This window comes from Mizuhopecten yessoensis, unplaced genomic scaffold (assembly GCF_002113885.1).
Source record: "Mizuhopecten yessoensis strain PY_sf001 unplaced genomic scaffold, ASM211388v2 scaffold8839.2, whole genome shotgun sequence".
NCBI classification, from domain to species: Eukaryota; Metazoa; Mollusca; class Bivalvia; order Pectinida; family Pectinidae; genus Mizuhopecten; species Mizuhopecten yessoensis.
Genome location: NW_018407748.1, coordinates 37,335 through 54,986, shown reverse-complemented (window position 1 = coordinate 54,986; position 17,652 = coordinate 37,335). Strand labels below are relative to the sequence as shown.

Here is a 17,652-nt window from a genome sequence, read left to right as displayed (position 1 = left end):
ATATCTATTACTGTAGTGACCTTCCCCATAATAGAAGTCTCTCATCAGACATTACAATCCATGAACATAAATAGGAAATATAATTGTAATTTTGAATCATGCAATGCCAGATAATAAACTTAAAGCAACTTGTATAAAGGGACATAACTCCTCTTAAATGTGTCTAATGGATTTTTGTCCCACTACAGGCAAAACAACTTTACATACAAATGCATTGTATTTTTTGTACGTAGTTACCTCCACTTAATTTAATTTCAGAAAAAAACGAACAAAGGATGAGTGTCTATAAGGCTCTATTTTGGGTACCGGTATTTTCGGATTTTCACCTCTAATTTGTTCAAAGATGTCCTATTGTATTGCATGCGGAAAAATTAAGGTAAAAGTTTGGCCGAAAGTGAGTTTTTGTACCATATAATACCATTTGTTTTTAACTATAAATTAGAAAGGATATTATTGAGAAAACAAAACACTTTTCATTTGAAAATTACCTTAAACAACCCCTGACTTAATCCTCCAATTTATATAAACAATCTTTAAGTGACGATTGAATTTCTGTAATTTTTCATTCTTTTATATATGCCTGTTTCATTTACACATGTTTTCAAAAACCGAAATGATATAATTTTGTTTTTTCAGCTCATTTTGAAAACAGCAAACTATTTTTGTGATTTACCCTACCCCTTTTGGTACCCCCAAAAACTCACTTTCGGTCAAACTAATACCTTAATTTTTCTGCATGTACCAATACAATAGGACATCTTTGAACAAATTAAATAGGTGAAAATCCGAAAATACCGGGGCCCAAAAAAGGGCCTTATAGACACTCATCCTTTAGCCACTTTCTTTGTCTAGGTTGTCCAGCAGGTTAGAATGTTCAGACCCAGGTCTAACCCAACCAATCTTTACATTCAGAGCACTATTGTTTGTTTTTCTTCAAAAGTCCCTGAAGAAGCTATTTAAAAAATAAATAAATCCAGAAATGATTGTTCAAAGCTATAGCCATGCTGAAAAAATCACTTTTAAATGCACACCAGCTAGTTGTGTTTTTTGCCAGTGGTACATTTACATAAATTCTTAAAAAAAAGTAATATTTAGATGCACACCAGCTAGTTGTGGTTTTTGCCAGTGGTACATTTACATAAATTCTTAAACAAAAGTAATATTTAAATGTACCCAAAAATGGATAGAAAGTAGATCATAAATTGAGAATATGTATCACTATACAAACATATCCAGTATATATTTTTCTATTTCATATATGTTAGTGTTGCACTAACATATATATAAAATAGAAAAATATATCCAGTAAAGGGGCTACACTTCTGCATGAACCAGAAAGAATCACACAACATGCTTGTCACGTAATATCGTATAGATACCTAAACTGTCAAAGAAACCGGTTCATTATGCCAGACAATCTACGTATACAGATGAACAGACGGACATGCTGGTTCCAGTTACCATGGCCACCATTAAGGAAGAGTTTTGTGGTTTTCTCTTCAATTCTCCCATTACAATCTTACAAATCCCCTCCAAGTCATAAGTGGATCAGCAAAACTTGCTGTCATCTGCTTTGCTACCAGTACTGCACAAGTTTATAAACACAACAACTTCATTACATAGCTTTATTTATATATATTCTCAGTTTTCCTTTACAAAATTGTTGCATTTTCCAAGGAAGTACAGAAATTGCTATAAAAGATACATTCTATAAATAACTTGCATATTACGAAGATCCATACTACACTCTAGTAACTTAGTAAAGTGATATCTTTCACACTGACTATACTGCTTCCTTGGTCCTATAAATAATGTTAACTTAAGTTCAATGACAGAAACCATAACCAGATTCTCTGTGAGGACACTGTTGTTTTAGGTTCTCTGTCAATCATCATAAATACTCCTTTCTCCTCAATCTAGAATGGCACACACTGAACAAAACAATTGCTTAAAAAAGCTAGTCATCATTTATTCGCTTGGTCTGTATGTCAGTATGTAAGATTTGAGCTGCCTTACTTTTGGCCAATCAGTATGAGGTAAAACATATTTGCCCAGGTGTGAGACTCCAAATCCCCCATCACAGGTACCGGCCGGTGTGAGACCAATATGGATGGCTAGGCACTTTATTGTGCTATATCACATGTTTCAGTTCTGTCTGGTGAGACACAACCTACTGCACTGTCTACCACAGTTAAAACCTATATTACTAAGATCACAGAGACCTCCTGTATCACGTTTCTATGTCCTCACTGAAAGTCACCCTGTCTTTTGGCGTAAAGTTTTTTTCACGTTCCTCTGAAGTGACAGTAGACAAAATCTCATCCACAAGTCCTTTATTGGAAGAGAAGTATTTCTGTAGCTCCTCCTCTGTTGATTGGGCAATCTGTCGCCGGAGGAACTCCACTTCCCGTGCTAATAGCTGACGGTCCCGGTTTAGTTTGCTCTGACTGGCTATGAGGTCTAGCATCTGGAATCAGAAAAATTGCATGAACAAACCAGACCAACATTTACAAACTCAGGTGAATGCTTAAATCAGAAAATCATAGACAGAAACAGAAACAAACCAAACAAACTCATACTAAAACCAGGAATCAGGAATACAAACTGTCATACTAAAACCAGAAATACAAACTGTCATACTAAAACCAGGAATACAAACTGTCATACTAAAACCAGGAATCAGGAATACAAACTGTCATACTAAAACCAGGAATCAGGAATACAAACTGTCATGCTAAAACCAGGAATCAGGAATTCAAACTGTCATACTAAAACCAGCAATCAGGAATGCAAACTGTCATACTAAAACCAGGAATCAGGAATACAAACTGTCATACTAAAACCAGGAATCAGGAATCAATACACAAAGAACTGAGACGAACTAATAGCCAAAAATGGGAAAACAATGAAAGCTGGAATCCCAGATAGGTTATTTACAACTAGATCTATAACATACACTTGAACAGGAAGTATTTGTCTCTACAATGCTATTAGTAGGTCTGTATGGATAATTATCCACTGTAGGCAAATCACTAGAGAATTTCACTGCAGTTTTCTTTTTATACACAATAACCTCCCCTTAATTTTGTTTTGAATGTAACTGTACATGAACCGACCAGGTTGCTCAGTTGGTGAAAATGTCAGTATAATGATCGGAAGCCCAGGGTTCAAACCCATGTCAGGCCCTGTTTCGTTTTTTCACTCAGATTAGCGTGCTTAGAATTGGGTGGGGGGTTTGCATCTTTATCAATTTATTCTGCAGGCACGGTTTTGAGGGTTTCTTTTCAAAAATGATTATCAAAGCCCTAGTCATATCAAGGAGAAAAGTTTCCCATGCATAGTTAAGGTTTTTGGCAGTACATGTAGTACAAAGTGTCTTTAACTTATTGGTACAAAAACACTCTAACTTGTTAAAATCTACAAAAATCATTCAACCTGTTAAAATCTCCAACTTGGTTGGTTGATGGTAGGGGGAGGTTACTCCCAATTTCCTTTTACTGAATATCAAAGGTGTGAATTCAAGATCTACCTGTTGTGATTGAGTCTGTGTATGGTCATCCATCATTTTCAGTCTTTCCTTCATTTTTTCGTGCACACGAGCATGCTGATCACTGGTGTCCTCCAGATCTTTTAGGCGAGTCACAGCTCGATCCAGACGCATACGTAACTCTTCATTTTGCTTCTTTAAGTTACCATTTTGGGTCCTTCACAAAAACAAACAGGACCGATATATTAACTCTCAACTAAACAACAATCAAAACATCAACTATCAACTCAGCCACAATCAAAACAAACTCTCAACAGGACAGCAGTCAAAACATAACTCAACAAAGCTTACTGACAGACATTTGGGATTATGAAGATACATGAATGAAACTGCGGCAACATTTATACCGTTTATATCAATACATACCTATAGGTTGTTTAGGACTTAGCAGTAACTAGGTCTAATACACAGCATTACACCAAATACATACACTGTGATCTTTCAGATACTTTTTCTTTATAAAAACATTACAAAATTCAAATTTCAACGAAACTAAAAATTTGTAGAAAGAGACATTCAGCGAGCCTAGTAATCTTCAAACCCCAAATGGCCATGTCATCTAAAGATGTGGAGTACAATTTGAACACCCAAACAACAGGTTGTGTGGAGGAAGAAGATCAAACTCTACCTGTTTTTCCTGGTCAGGGTCTCTATCTGGGCAGCTTGTCGTTTACACTCATCCCGTAACTTGCCAATAAGTTTGTTTTGACGTTTAATCATTACATCCATATCATGGGAGGTTCGTGCTAAAAAATGATAACAGAAAGTCTGTGAAAATAGCGAATAAATGCACAATGTAAAACATCAATTCCTTAATGACATGTTTGTCATCTCTATGCAACAATATAATCTAGACAGCTTTGAACAGTCATTATTAATTATAAACAACTGATACGATTGCTGAGAGAGGGTATTTCAAAGCTGAGGATTGCTGTACCATGTTTGTCCTCTATTTCGTCTATGTAGGTATTGAGTTCCTCCTCGCGGTGCTGTGAGCGGTGAGATATAGCCTTGAGGTCCTCATTACGTCCGCGCTCAACGCTGTCTCGGGCCAGCTTTGCCAAGTGAAGCTGTAACACAATAAACCATGGACTTAGAAAGATTGTATTGAAATAAGTCTCCCACTGTCTATGATACATGACTCACAGGCTCAACTATTCAGCGATTAGTCCAAGTATATTCAATAGAATGTCATTCATACATGGTGTTCGGTAATGGAGAGTGTAAGCTGTAGTCTTTATTTTTTGTCTTATGGAGATTTTGTTCAAACTAGTTATAACCAGGTATTTCATTTCAGGTCTGTATTTATTTATTTGTATAGAAGTTATTCAGATAACATGCAGAGTGCTGGGTACTAGGTAAGTCCTACAGGTGTGTGTTGTACTGACAGAATGCTGGGTACTAGGTAAGTCCTACAGGTGTGTGTTTTACTGACAATCAGATATATCAGGTACACAGGACTTGCTTATATAGGTCTCCAGTGATACAGACATCCCCCTGTTATATAGACATCACCAGTAATGTCTAGTGATTTAGTCATCCCCCACTGATTAATTTAATATTCCCCTACCAGAAGGTATGAGAAGTTAGTGTGATAACCCGAGGTTTACCTCTCTCTCCAGGGCCTGTGTAGTGGTGGTGAGGTGTATACATTCCTCTTTGCTGTTCACTAGATCACGTTCAGCCTTCTGTAGACGTCGTCGGGCGTTATCTAGCTCCATTTGCTGCTGAGTTCTCTCCTGTAATTTTTTCAAAAATTCCTTAATTTGGTCAACCAACTACATCCTATTTAGTGTACAAAAAAATCGAGACTTGATAACAGATCAAAAGAGGTGAGAGGAAACAGGATATCTCCCTCCCATGTCATCCCAGACAGTAGAAGGTTAAACAAAGGTTAATCTGCTTTTATCAAAAGTAAACACAGATTCCAATTTATCTAACTTTGTGCGACAATGTGATCACTGGTTCGCACATGTTCTCAGGACACAGGACTAGCATGTCCAGACACTGACCTGGTCCTTGGCACGGCGTAGTGTGTCCATGTCCTTCCTCAGACGGGCCACCTCCTGTTGGGCATGGCTTTTCTGTAGACTGGCATTGGTTGACTCAGCACGAAATGTATCTGTAGACTAGAAAGTTACAAACAAGGCATGACCTTGACCGATAACAACCAGAATGAAACTTATCAAAGCTATGCCAAGGCAGATAAGTCTTTCAAGTTACAACAATGTTACACAAACTGGTTAATTTTATGTTAAAAGCAAACATGTCAAATTTCGTGAAAATCTGAAGAAGAAACACAGCTGCTACAGAGATAACACACCAATTTTTTTTATAAATGTTCTAATTTTAGCAATAGTGACCAAAACCTTGAAGTGATGAAAACTATTCTAAAACATAACAAATGCATGTCCAATGTAAATATCTGTGAAATGTAGACGCTAGAGTGATGAATAAATGAACAAACAATGAGAAAATTAACATTATTTCCTCTAACTGTTTTCCTGATATAAGCTCCTGAATATGAATGCCAAAATTAGAGCTTACAGCAGCATCCGAGCTAACAGGAGAGTCAGAAACAGAGGTCATTTAAGTTCAGCTGTTATGGCATTCTTACCATGGCTGCCTCCTTATCATATCGACGTAGCTGCACCTTGAGTTCATCTAGTTCATTGATGAGCGCCACTTTGTCCCGCGTGACCTTGTCCATTTGTGTAGACATGGCAGCTGTCTGGAGATTGAGCTCCTTTATCTGAAATATATAATCAACATTATAACACTCTGCAAACCATAACGACTGAAACTACATATGAAGTATAATTCATGATATGAATAAATGTACTGTTGTTCAAAACATTCCGTAATAAATGACAAACAAATTGAAGTCCTAACTGAGTAGGAGTATCAAGGTAAAATATACTTGAGTCGTGTATAGCTCTTACATTATGGAGGATGTTATTTTTGCAACTTTTATGGCCTGAAAAATACATATACGAAATATATGCAAGAAGTTTGCTGTATTATTATAAGTTGTTAGAACTTTGACTAATAATAAACCTGAAAGTTGACCCCCTGAATTTATACTAATATGCAACTGATGAAAATGCAACAAATGTGCAGAACCTTAATATCCAAAAATTTAGAGCAAATCTAGAGAAGTATACACTCAAACATTTAAGTGGTGTAGTAATATATAGTACATATATATGTATCAGTGTTATAGGGTATACTTACCCTAGGAACATTGTTACTAACCTTGCCATTTAGTTCCTCTACAATTGTCGTATTTTCCCGTCGCACTGCTTCTCTATCCTCATTCATCTTTATTTGTGTGTCGTTGATATGAGCATCAAACCGGCGCCTCATGCTGTTGAGCTCCTCATTCAACTGTTCCCTCTGTACCATGGCCTGTGAAGGGTAAGTCACATGCTAGTTAATAGTCATATCCCATTTAATCAAACAAAATTAACATTGCAATACTGAAATGCATTGGTTCTTATTTGTTCACCCACAGCATTTTAATATTGTCACTTATTTTAGGGATGTTCTGTTTTATAATTGTCTGTTTACTTTGAAAATGAAGACAGTCTGCCTTACCTGTGTCTGCTCAAACTGGGCCTCCTCCACAAGTTCAATGCCTTTTTTCATCTGCTGGTAGGCTTCCTCCTCACGCCCTACCATCTCAGAAACACGCCCCTTCAGAACCGTCACATGCTCCATCAGTTCATCACGCTCCCTGTAACATCAGACAGATATACAGTTTATGTATATCAACATGAGTATGCTTATCAACCAGATGGTCAGGTGTGATAATGTACTCGCCTTTCACCAAAGCAGCTAAGGTTCAATTCCTTAATCGGACATGAAAAGGTATCGGGTCACCTGCCCTGGCCACAAGGGTATTCTACTGTCAATAAAGTTTCCTCCTACATTGAGATCCTTTGCGCGCTTCCATTCGGGTCAACAAGAGCGATTAATGATATATTTATAAAACTTGTTTTTCAATTGTTGTAAGATAAATGAAGTTTACATTTATAACATGGGTCCCTAATAATTCCAACAACAGCAGGAATGATGTATCTGTTATGATATGTTTGTTGTTGCGATTCAGATCATTATATGTCCATGGATGACTTACTTTGTGAGTTGCATAATGACTTATGTGTGTGACTTTGTGAGTCTGTAGATAATTTATCCTTCAGAGATTTACTTTGTGAGTCTGTCAATGGCCTGTTTGTGGGTGGTGACTTACTTTGTGAGTCTGTCATTGGTTTGTTTGTGGTTGACTTACTTTGTGAGTCTGTCAATGGTCTGTTTAAGGTTGACTTACTTTGTGAGTCTGTAAATGGTCTGTTTGTGGCTGACTTACTTTGTGAGTCTGTCAATGGTCTGTTTACGGGTGACTTACTTTGTGAGTCTGTCAATGGTCTGTTTGCGGCTGATTTACTTTGTGAGTCTGTCAATGGTCTGTTTGCGGACGACTTACTTTGTGAGTCTGTCAATGGTCTGTTTGCGTGTGACTTACTTTGTGAGTCTGTCAATGGTCTGTTTATGGTGGACTTACTGTTTGTGTCTGTCAATGGTCTGTTTGCGGGTGACTTACTGTTTGTGTCTGTCAATGGTCTGTTTGTGGGTGACTTACTTTGTGAGTCTGTCAATGATCTGTTTGCGGGTGACTTACTTTGTGAGTCTGTCATTGGTTTGTTTGTGGTTGACTTACTTTGTGAGTCCGTCAATGGTCTGTTTGCGGTTGACTTACTTTGTGAGTCTGTCAAGGGTCTGTTTAAGGTTGACTTACTTTGTGAGTCTGTCAATCGACTGTTTGTGGCTGACTTACTTAGTGAGTCTGTCAATGGTCTGTTTGCGGGTGATTTACTTTGTGAGTCTGTCAATGGTCTGTTTGTGGCTGACTTACTTCGTGAGTCTGTCAATGGTCTGTTTGCGGCTGATTTACTTTGTGAGTCTGTCAATGGTCTGTTTGCAGGTGACTTACTTTGGGAGTCTGTCAATGGTCTGTTTGCGGGTGACTTACTGTTTGTGTCTGTCAATGGTCTGTTTGTGGGTGACTTACTTTGTGAGTCTGTTAATGGTCTGTTTGCGGTCGACTGACTTTGTGAGTCTATCAATGGTCTGTTTATGGTTGACTTACTTTGTGAGTCTGTCAATGGTCTGTTTGCGTGTGACTTACTTTGTGAGTCTGTCAATGGTCTGTTTGTGGGTGACTTACTTTGTGAGTCTGTCAATGGTCTGTTTGCGGTCGACTGACTTTGTGAGTCTATCAATGGTCTGTTTATGGTTGACTTACTTTGTGGGTCTGTCAATGGTCTGTTTGCAGGTGACTTACTTTGTGAGTCTGTCAATGGTCTGTTTGTGGAAGCCCTTTTGAGCATCGGACAAGTAGGAAGTATCAATAAATATGCCATCCTCTCGGGTAGGGATCACATCCCTCATGCGTAGTTGTGACCTTAGGTCCTCTGTAAGCTGTTCGTATCTCTGGATCTCCTCTCTGGCAAAAACAAAATATCTTATTAAATATGCCCTTTAATCATTTCAAATGTTTGCAACAACACATTTATACTTATACATCTTTGTGCTGAGGCCACTGACTAGGGATGCTGATATGTGATATTTTCCAGTTTCTGCTCTTTTCTATCTAATCCTTATTGATAACAGCAAATGTATCCAAACACAATTACTATATTAATTTAGTCTACTGATACCCTGATAACTAACTTTTCTAGAATTTTTAGAATTTTTTAAGGAACATGGAACAAGGAACAAAGTATTAACAACAAAATATAGTGTAAAAGCTTGTTACAATGTAAATAATTTTAATCCCTGCCTAACCGGAGTCCGTTGCTGGCAGGCTATTCTGCTAGCAACGTATCAAGTCAGAAGAGGATATTTAGACGTCTCTGCAAGCTCAAGCTTCCTATCGACGTTCAACTACTACAAAGAAAAACTGAGCTCAAGAGAAAATATGGGGCCTGTATTGCTTGCCTGTTATTATGAAAGTTTTGTCAGAGCCATGAGTTAATTGACCAACCAGAACTAGAGAAGTGGAACAAGAGGCTCACAGGGCCTTATATATCACTCATTTAATTTAGAATCCCACCATTAAACATCTGGAAAAGTAAGCCTGCTTATGTCAATGACTGTGAACTAAAGTTAACCATATTGATGACAATCAGGTACACTTTAAATGACCAATTGATGGTCTGCAATGCATTTAAAATGACCTTGACCTTTGAATCTAAATATCAATAGGGCTCTGGTCCTGCTACAGTTAGGTCCTACTACAGGTAATGTGTAATGTTTACAAATATTTTTTAGTGTAAAAGGACATGAGCTCTGGCACTGAAGTGAACATATCTACTGCCAGGTACACAAGTGTTATAGGTACAATGTCTAACGAGCCAGTGAGCTATACACACCTGGAGTGGGTTAGTTGGGACTCCAGTCTCTCTGTTCGGGCAGCATGGATAGAACTTAGGCGCTCCTGAAATTTTACATACATCAACAACAGTACAATATTTGTAAACTTTCTGATATTGAAACAAAATTTACCTTAAAATATATGTATGTTTTACATATAAACAAGTTATCTAACAATATGAATTTTTAATGGAAGATTATATGATTAGTTATATTAACTCACCATCTCTATCTGAATGTTGCGAATATCCCGACTTTGGAAAGCCGGTCTTCCGTCATCCATCAGGAAGGAATCGTCTACCTGTCAACAAGATTGGTTTAAGATATAAAATATACACAAATTCTATTGTCACTTATTTCATTCAACTTTTCACACCATTACATAATGTAAGTTCACCTTTAAAACAAAATACTGCTTTGGCATATTTGCCATGGAAACTGGACTAGGCCACAAGAGTGTACGATAGAAAGTTAATGAGAAGGTATCTAAACCAGCCAGGACAGCAAGTCATGACCAGGCTTATCTCTGACAAGGATCCCACCATAATGACAGGGATTAGGCAGGATTAACCTGATATTGTACCTGGTCAGGGAGTCACTCGTTACAGGTGTGGGGGAATTATTACAGGTAAAACTGACCAAGGGTTAAGCTTTAAGTCTTTTAAAGGCAGTCTAACAAAATTATAACTGTGTGTACCACAGAGAAATTACATACCTGTGATAATAACTAACTATTAGTTTCATTTTAAAACATTTCAAGGCTTTCAAATAATTTAATTTGTGATCAGAATATTTAGCATCAGGTATTACCCCTATACAGATGCCTTCTGTTGTCAGATAATTAGAAACAGGTATTACCCGGGCCCTATACAGGTGCCTTCTGTTGTCAGATATTTAGAAACAGGTATTAACCCTATACAGGTGCCTTCTGTTGTCATATAATTAGAAACAGGTATTACCCCTATACAAATGCCTTCTGTTGTCAGATAATTAGAAACAGGTATTCCCCCTATACAAATGCCTTCTGTTGTCAGATAATTAGAAACAGGTATTAACCCTATACAAATGCCTTCTGTTGTCAGATAATTAGAACCAGGTATTAACCCTATACAGGTGCCTTCTGTTGTCAGATAATTAGAACCAGGAATTACCCCTATACAGGTGCCTTCTGTTGTCAGATAATTAGAACCAGGTATTACCCCTATACAAATGCCTTCTGTTGTCAGATAATTGGAAACAGGTATTACCCCTATACAAATGCTTTCTGTTGTCAGATAATTAGAACCAGGTATTAACCCTATACAGGTGCCTTCTGTTGTCAGATAATTAGAAACAGGTATTACCCGGGTCCTATACAGGTGCCTTCTGTTGTTAGATAACTAGAACCAGGTATTAACCCTATAGAGGTGTCTCTGTGATCACTTAATGTTTAATCCTGATTTATAAGTAAAGAAAACCAATACATATCCGAGTAATTATATATAACTTGATTACATTTCCACCACTTGAGTTGAGACATATTTTAAGTTTTTGACCTTTTTTTATCATTGAAAGCCTTTTTCATGGATATGTACAATCTAATCTACTAATTAGAAAAACAGAATAAGCCTGTATAAAGTCAGCTTGCAAATCTGACTACACACTAGATGACAATTTTCAAGTTTATTACAGTGTTTTCATAATCTAGGAATACTATAGAGGGATAACAATTTGTTATGAATGAATACAATAAAACAGTGGTTTGTCTTACCTTGGAAAAATCACCCTCTACACCAAATACTTCTTGCATCACACTTTTCTTTAACTCATCATGAAGTCTTCTGTTTTCATCTAAAAGTTCTCCAACTTTCGCTCTCAGTGCAAACAGCTCTTCCTAAAATACATACCAATTATAAAAAAAACATTAGGCCCAGAGGTCCTGTAATATTTAATACCTGGTTTACACATTGGCTTAATTTACAGGTTACTAGTATAACGCGATGAATGGTTCTAGATAAGGCTAACAGAGTAATGTCAATGGTTTACTGTAGGGCTAACATAGTAATGGCAATGGTTTACTGTAGGGCTACCAGAGTAAGGTCAATGGTTTACTGTAGGGCTTACACAGTAATGTCAATGATTTACTGTAGGGCTAACAGAGCAATGTCAATGGTTTACTGTAGGTCTAACAGAGCAATGTCAATGGTTTACTGTAGTGCTAACAGTGTAATGTCAATGGGTTACTGTAGGGCTAACAGAGGAATGTCAATGGTTTACTGTAGGGCTTACACAGTAATGTCAATGGTTTACTGTAGGGATAACAGAGTAATGTCAATGGTTTTCTGTAAGGCTAACAGAGTAATGTCAATCGTTTACTGAAGGGCTAACAGAGTAATGTCAAGGGTTTACTGTAGGGCTAACAGAGAAATGTCAATGGTTTACTGTAGGGCTTACACAGTAATGTCAATGGTTTACTGGAGGGATAACAGACTAATGTCAATGGTTTAATGTAGGGCTAACAGAGTAATGTAAATGGTTTACTGTAGGGCTAAGAGAGTAATGTCAATGGTTTACTATAGGGCTAACAGAGTAATGTCAAGGGTTTACTGTAGGGCTAACAGAGCAATGTCAATGGTTTACTGTAGGTCTAACACAGTAATGTCAATGGTTTACTGGAGGGATAACAGACTAATGTCAATGGTTTAATGTAGGGCTAACAGAATAATGTCAATGGTTTACTGTAGGGCTTACACAGTAATGTCAATGGTTTACTGTAGTGCTAACAGTGTAATGTCAATGGGTTACTGTAGGGCTAACAGAGGAATGTCAATGGTTTACTGTAGTGCTAACAGTGTAATGTCAATGGGTTACTGTAGGGATAACAGACTAATGTCAATGGTTTAATGTAGGGCTAACAGAATAATGTCAATGGTTTACTGTAGGGCTAACAGAGTAATGTCAATGGTTTACTGTAGGGCTATCAGAGTAATGTCGATGGTTTACTGTAGGGCTAACAGAGTAATGTCAATGGTTTACTGTAGGGTTAATTAGAGTTCCAGTGTATTATGTCAGTGGTTTTGTTAGGATTATATCTGGTTCCAGAGTTTGCTAATTATATCAACAGTATTGTTTTAGCATAACACAGTATAACATCAATGGATTCCTGTCAGGGTTGTATAGACTTTCAGAGAGTTATTTCAATTGTTTTGTGGGTAACAGGTGATTAGGTATTGTGGTTCTGTGTTAGGATTACATAAAGGGGTTATGGTAGTATGACAATATTCCAAAGATTGCTGACCTTGATGTATCTGTTTTCATTTTCTAGCTGGTGAATGTAACTGGTCTGGGTTTGTAAAATGGCTGCCGCTTCCTCGACAGATGGCAAGGGACCATGGACTGCCTTCTGTGGTTCTGGTCCAGTCATTTTTTGTATGTGCTGCAAAGAGAGGGCATATTTAGCTACAGATTTTACCCAGCTGACTGTACCCAATGTGATATTGGTACACATACAGTATAGCTACACAGGAATCATGGTATTGTTAAACTGTTATATATATATACTGTATCCTGGGAAATCTTTACCACTGTTTAATTTTCACCTTTTCACCTTCCGCAATGAGGACATATTTATCATGGTAATGAATATTAGTACACAGCATACCATATAGATCTATAGTAATAATAAATATGTGTGGTGGGCGGAATTTACACTGGGCAAATAATTATTTTACCTGTGAAAGGCAAATATTTGACTGGGCAAATGTTTTTCGGTTTGCATGTATTTATGAATATGAATATTTTGCACTGATCTATGAAAACTTTTCCATTAGGCAAAAATCCCCTACCAATATCTAGCATTCAATGATATGTATAATATAAAAAAAAAACTGGTATCATCTGTCTTTTTCAATGCCTGTATATTGCTATATGCAGCAAAAAAGTGAGGGATTATCTATTCTAGTTATTTCCCCAAGTGTTTTATACACTGATAGTACTTCTTTTTATTGAAGAGTTCCAAATAGGGCCACTTATGTTTCAACAAACACATTCTAAGTTAAGTACATTCTCAAATATTTAAGAATGCCTTCAAATACACCAATTTGAGAAATACTCAGCTAAATAAGTACTTAGCTTAAGATTTAGAATGGAGAGTTCAGAATAAGAAGTTTCGAGATTCCGGGGCCAGATGCCTGGTAATAAAAGGTTATTTATATTATTTACCAGCAAAATTTCTATTACTCATTTTTCAGGTTGTGCTAGTTCAATTATAATATTTAATGGCTATGAAAATGTTTGGAATATTGCGTTTGTTATCCACCTGTTTCTCCTGCTGCGAGCTGAGAATATGACCCAGCTGATTGGAAGCATCCTTGTACTTCTGTGGACGGCCAGAGTCTTCATACCACTTGAGTGTGCGTGGGTGTACAGAGGTCTTAAGCTGGTTCTTGGCATACGACGTCATAGAGTTGTTGGGACTATTTCCTGTCCCCATCAGAACATCCTCCAACTCATTCAAACTGACATTAGCCCGATCTACAATTCATAAACACAGTCAGGCGCAATTCACATGCTTAAACAATAAATACATTTTAGGATCAGATACATGCAATAACTACAAGTATTGATAGAAAACTCAGTGACAGAACTCAGACCCTGATATTAAAGTAGGTTCTAAAAAATATAGACATGTAACCCATACTACACAGTATATATATATACTCTCAACAGACTGTCCCCAGGTAACTTTGGGGATTGCATGACCAACTAGATATCATGGAAGGGTCTGGGCATTTATATATGCGAGATACTGATGAGTCAGTCAATTTCACTTTGCAATATTTTAGTTAATCGGCTAATGTGCTTTAATTTATCATGAATTATCAGTCAAAATATAATGATTTTTTATATATTATATGTATCTGTATAACATTCAAATACATAACATTAAATCACTTCAAATGTTTACCCTGCGTTTCTTTATAATCTTTTCTTTCAGTATATTTTTTGTAATATGAATTTTCAATCAATTGCTAGGCATTTAAGCATAGTTCAGCAATTATATTCCAGAAATATTGTTAAAATTTAAACAGGCAAGGGTTACCCAAAATATTGGAAATAAGCTGGGTTGGCGTGTTAAAACATTCAAAACTATATTTTCAATTTATCGCTGAAGCTTGCTGAACTTTACTCCACTAGTGTTATAGGTTAACACGGCGAGATACTTTTGACAAGCGTTGCAGTTGGCAAAATCATATCCGATAGAAAAAAGCCTGACCAGCAGCTTCTTATGATATAGGACTAGGAAAAGCTGAGCTTGTGTTCACTTTGTATTTTCTAAATAAATCCGTTGTAAAATATCTTATCCTTCAGGAATACATATATTGTGAGATATTGCAATATATCGTATATACTGCAATATGTTTCAACGTGAATAGATCTATAGCGTGAAACACCAACCTAAATATTATGACAGTTGCAAGTTGTGACTTGAAAATACATATGATTTTTCTTATTTATGTATGCACATTTAGTCTATAACTTAAATGTGTATTTTTAAAAGTTTAACGTTTGAGGAAAAAACACGATAAAACATTCAACTATTTTAGAGAGCTATCGAAATTATTGCAAACATCAGTTTTCTGAAATGTACTGAACAGTAGACGACACAAACGACAGATGGAGGGAAAATGATAGATTATAGAGAGTCGCAAAAATTTGAGTAAATATCGCGAATTTGGTTCAAATTGAGTAACTTAACCATCACCATTACCTCGAACTGATTTCTGGTAATTATCTGCAGGGTCATCCCCCTCGTCATAAGCATACATGACGACTGAATATGCAGTTATTTGTTTCTGAGATACAATTTAGCAGACAGGAAGTTTACATTCGCCATCATAAGCACGCATGCGTAAATATCGCTTCCGGGGCTAGCTGCTTAAGGAAGCTAGCTGCACGTTTCCGCAATTTTTAATCTTCTATTAATCAACTCTCCATAATTGTGGGTTGTCTCTGATATGCTTAGAGTTTTTAATACAATTATTAGGAGAACAAAAATGGAATTTTTGCTAATTGATTATAACTATTCGATCTCCAAAAGAAATGTGTTTTAATTATCTTTTTAATTCATTTCTAAACCTCTTTGACACATATTATACAAAACATAATGCTTAAAAAAATTCAAACGGTGAAATATGTATTTTTAAATCCTTATGAAGTTTGTGGATCATATGCATGCAATATGTGTACATATTTGTTGATTGAAATGATCTCGAAATAAAGTCTCAAATATATATATGATTACAGCTGCATGGCTTTAATTGATCCCTATCAAGATAAAATATGTATTCCTGGTTAACATTTTGAGTTTGAATTTTAGTTTGAAGCCGCATTTAATCCATTGTGAAGATTTAGACCTACAAAATATTCCTCTGTCACCCCACCATTTTCTGGTCAACTTTTTCTTAAAAAAACTACTTGTCCAGAATTGCTGAGACAAAAGATGATTCCCCCTTAACACTGGAATGGGAGGGCGGAGGGGGGCTGCAGAAGACGAAGGTATAGATTAACTGACTTCCTCACAGATGCTGCATGGACATTAGTGTGTCCAGCACCTATATGGACCTTCTGAGGCAGATGGCGGGGGCCCATATAAAAAACATACTTTGTGTTAATTTTCATAAAAAAAATATAAAGGGGAAATAAATCAAATACAATCACTGACAATAGTATGCAATAACATTTCTGCATGGACATAAAAGCATGCGTATATAGTTTTCTAGTGTATGTTTTGTCTGCAGTGAGAAAGGGATCCTTAATCAAGAGGCCCAGAGGGCCTGTAACGCTCACCTGGAAATGTTAGCAAAATTGAAGATGAAATAGCGAGATGTTACTGTACATGTATTTCATGGTTAGTCAGGGGTTATATTTATATGCAATTGGACAAAATCCTGTCATTCCTACAGGAAAAGGAAGATTTCAAAGAATTTCCTAAATTACCCGTTTTGGGCTCCACCCCATAGGCCCCAGGGGGGTCAGACTCACCATTTATACAAAATGTATTTCCCTTCCCCATAGGATGCTACTGTTCAAATTTGGTCAAAATACCTTCATCCCAACAGAAGAAAAAGGATATAAGAGCTATTCCTCTATATCCCTTATTGGGCCAGCCTCTGTATATACACTATTGGTTCCCCTTCAACAAAGGGTGCTTCATACCAAAATCCTGTCATTCCTACAGAAGAAGAAGAATTTTGAAGAATTTGCTCTATTTCCCCTATCAGGCCCGCCCCTCTGCCCCCAGGGGGACCACACTCACTGTTTATGCAAAATTGAATCCCTCTTGCCCAAAGACGCTCCAGACCAAATTGGGATGGAATCCCTTCATCCCTATGGTAGAATAAGGATTTAAAGGTTTTACCTTTATTCCCCCTATTTGGCCCCGGTCCTCTGCCCCCAGGGGGGCCACACCCACCGTTTATTCAAAATTGAGTTCCCTTGGCCCAAGGAAGCTCCAGACTATATCAGGATAAAATCCCCTAATCCCTACGATAGAAGAAGGATTTTAAAGGTTTTACCTCTATTTCCCCTATTTGGCCCACCCCTCTGCTCCCAGGGGGGGCACACCCACCATTTATACAAAATCAAATCCCCTTGGCCGATAGGTGTTTGAGGTTAAATTAGAATAAAAT

General features: G+C 37.0%; 1 protein-coding gene across 1 annotated transcript; it reads right to left on the bottom strand.

Annotated features, from left to right (window-relative positions):
• Positions 1-1,611: 1,611 nt before the first annotated feature.
• LOC110456740 (serologically defined colon cancer antigen 8 homolog) lies at positions 1,612-15,865 on the bottom strand. The gene is made up of 16 exons (XM_021507664.1): positions 15,732-15,865; positions 14,280-14,494; positions 13,260-13,397; positions 11,733-11,855; positions 10,206-10,283; positions 9,982-10,046; positions 8,892-9,053; positions 7,145-7,283; positions 6,803-6,955; positions 6,165-6,299; positions 5,560-5,676; positions 5,158-5,286; positions 4,485-4,617; positions 4,176-4,293; positions 3,530-3,704; positions 1,612-2,467 (listed from the first exon to the last, which is right to left on the bottom strand). The coding sequence occupies exons 1-16, from the start codon at positions 15,787-15,789 to the stop codon at positions 2,231-2,233; spliced, it is 2,175 nt and encodes a 724-aa protein (XP_021363339.1). The 5' UTR covers positions 15,790-15,865; the 3' UTR covers positions 1,612-2,230.
• Between the last annotated feature and the right edge of the window lie 1,787 nt (positions 15,866-17,652).

What these genes read in the sequence shown, in the direction of transcription:
- LOC110456740 (XM_021507664.1), bottom strand. Translation starts at nt 15,789, where the DNA reads ATGTATGCTTATGACGAGGGGGATGACCCTGCAGATAATTACCAGAAA. An exon ending in GCTCGCAGCAGGAGAAACAG is followed by an intron (nt 13,398 to 14,279) that starts GTGGATAACAAA and finishes CTCTCTTTGCAG; the next exon opens with CACATACAAAAAATGACTGG. An exon ending in CACAGGCCCTGGAGAGAGAG is followed by an intron (nt 4,618 to 5,157) that starts GTAAACCTCGGG and finishes ATTGTGTTACAG; the next exon opens with CTTCACTTGGCAAAGCTGGC.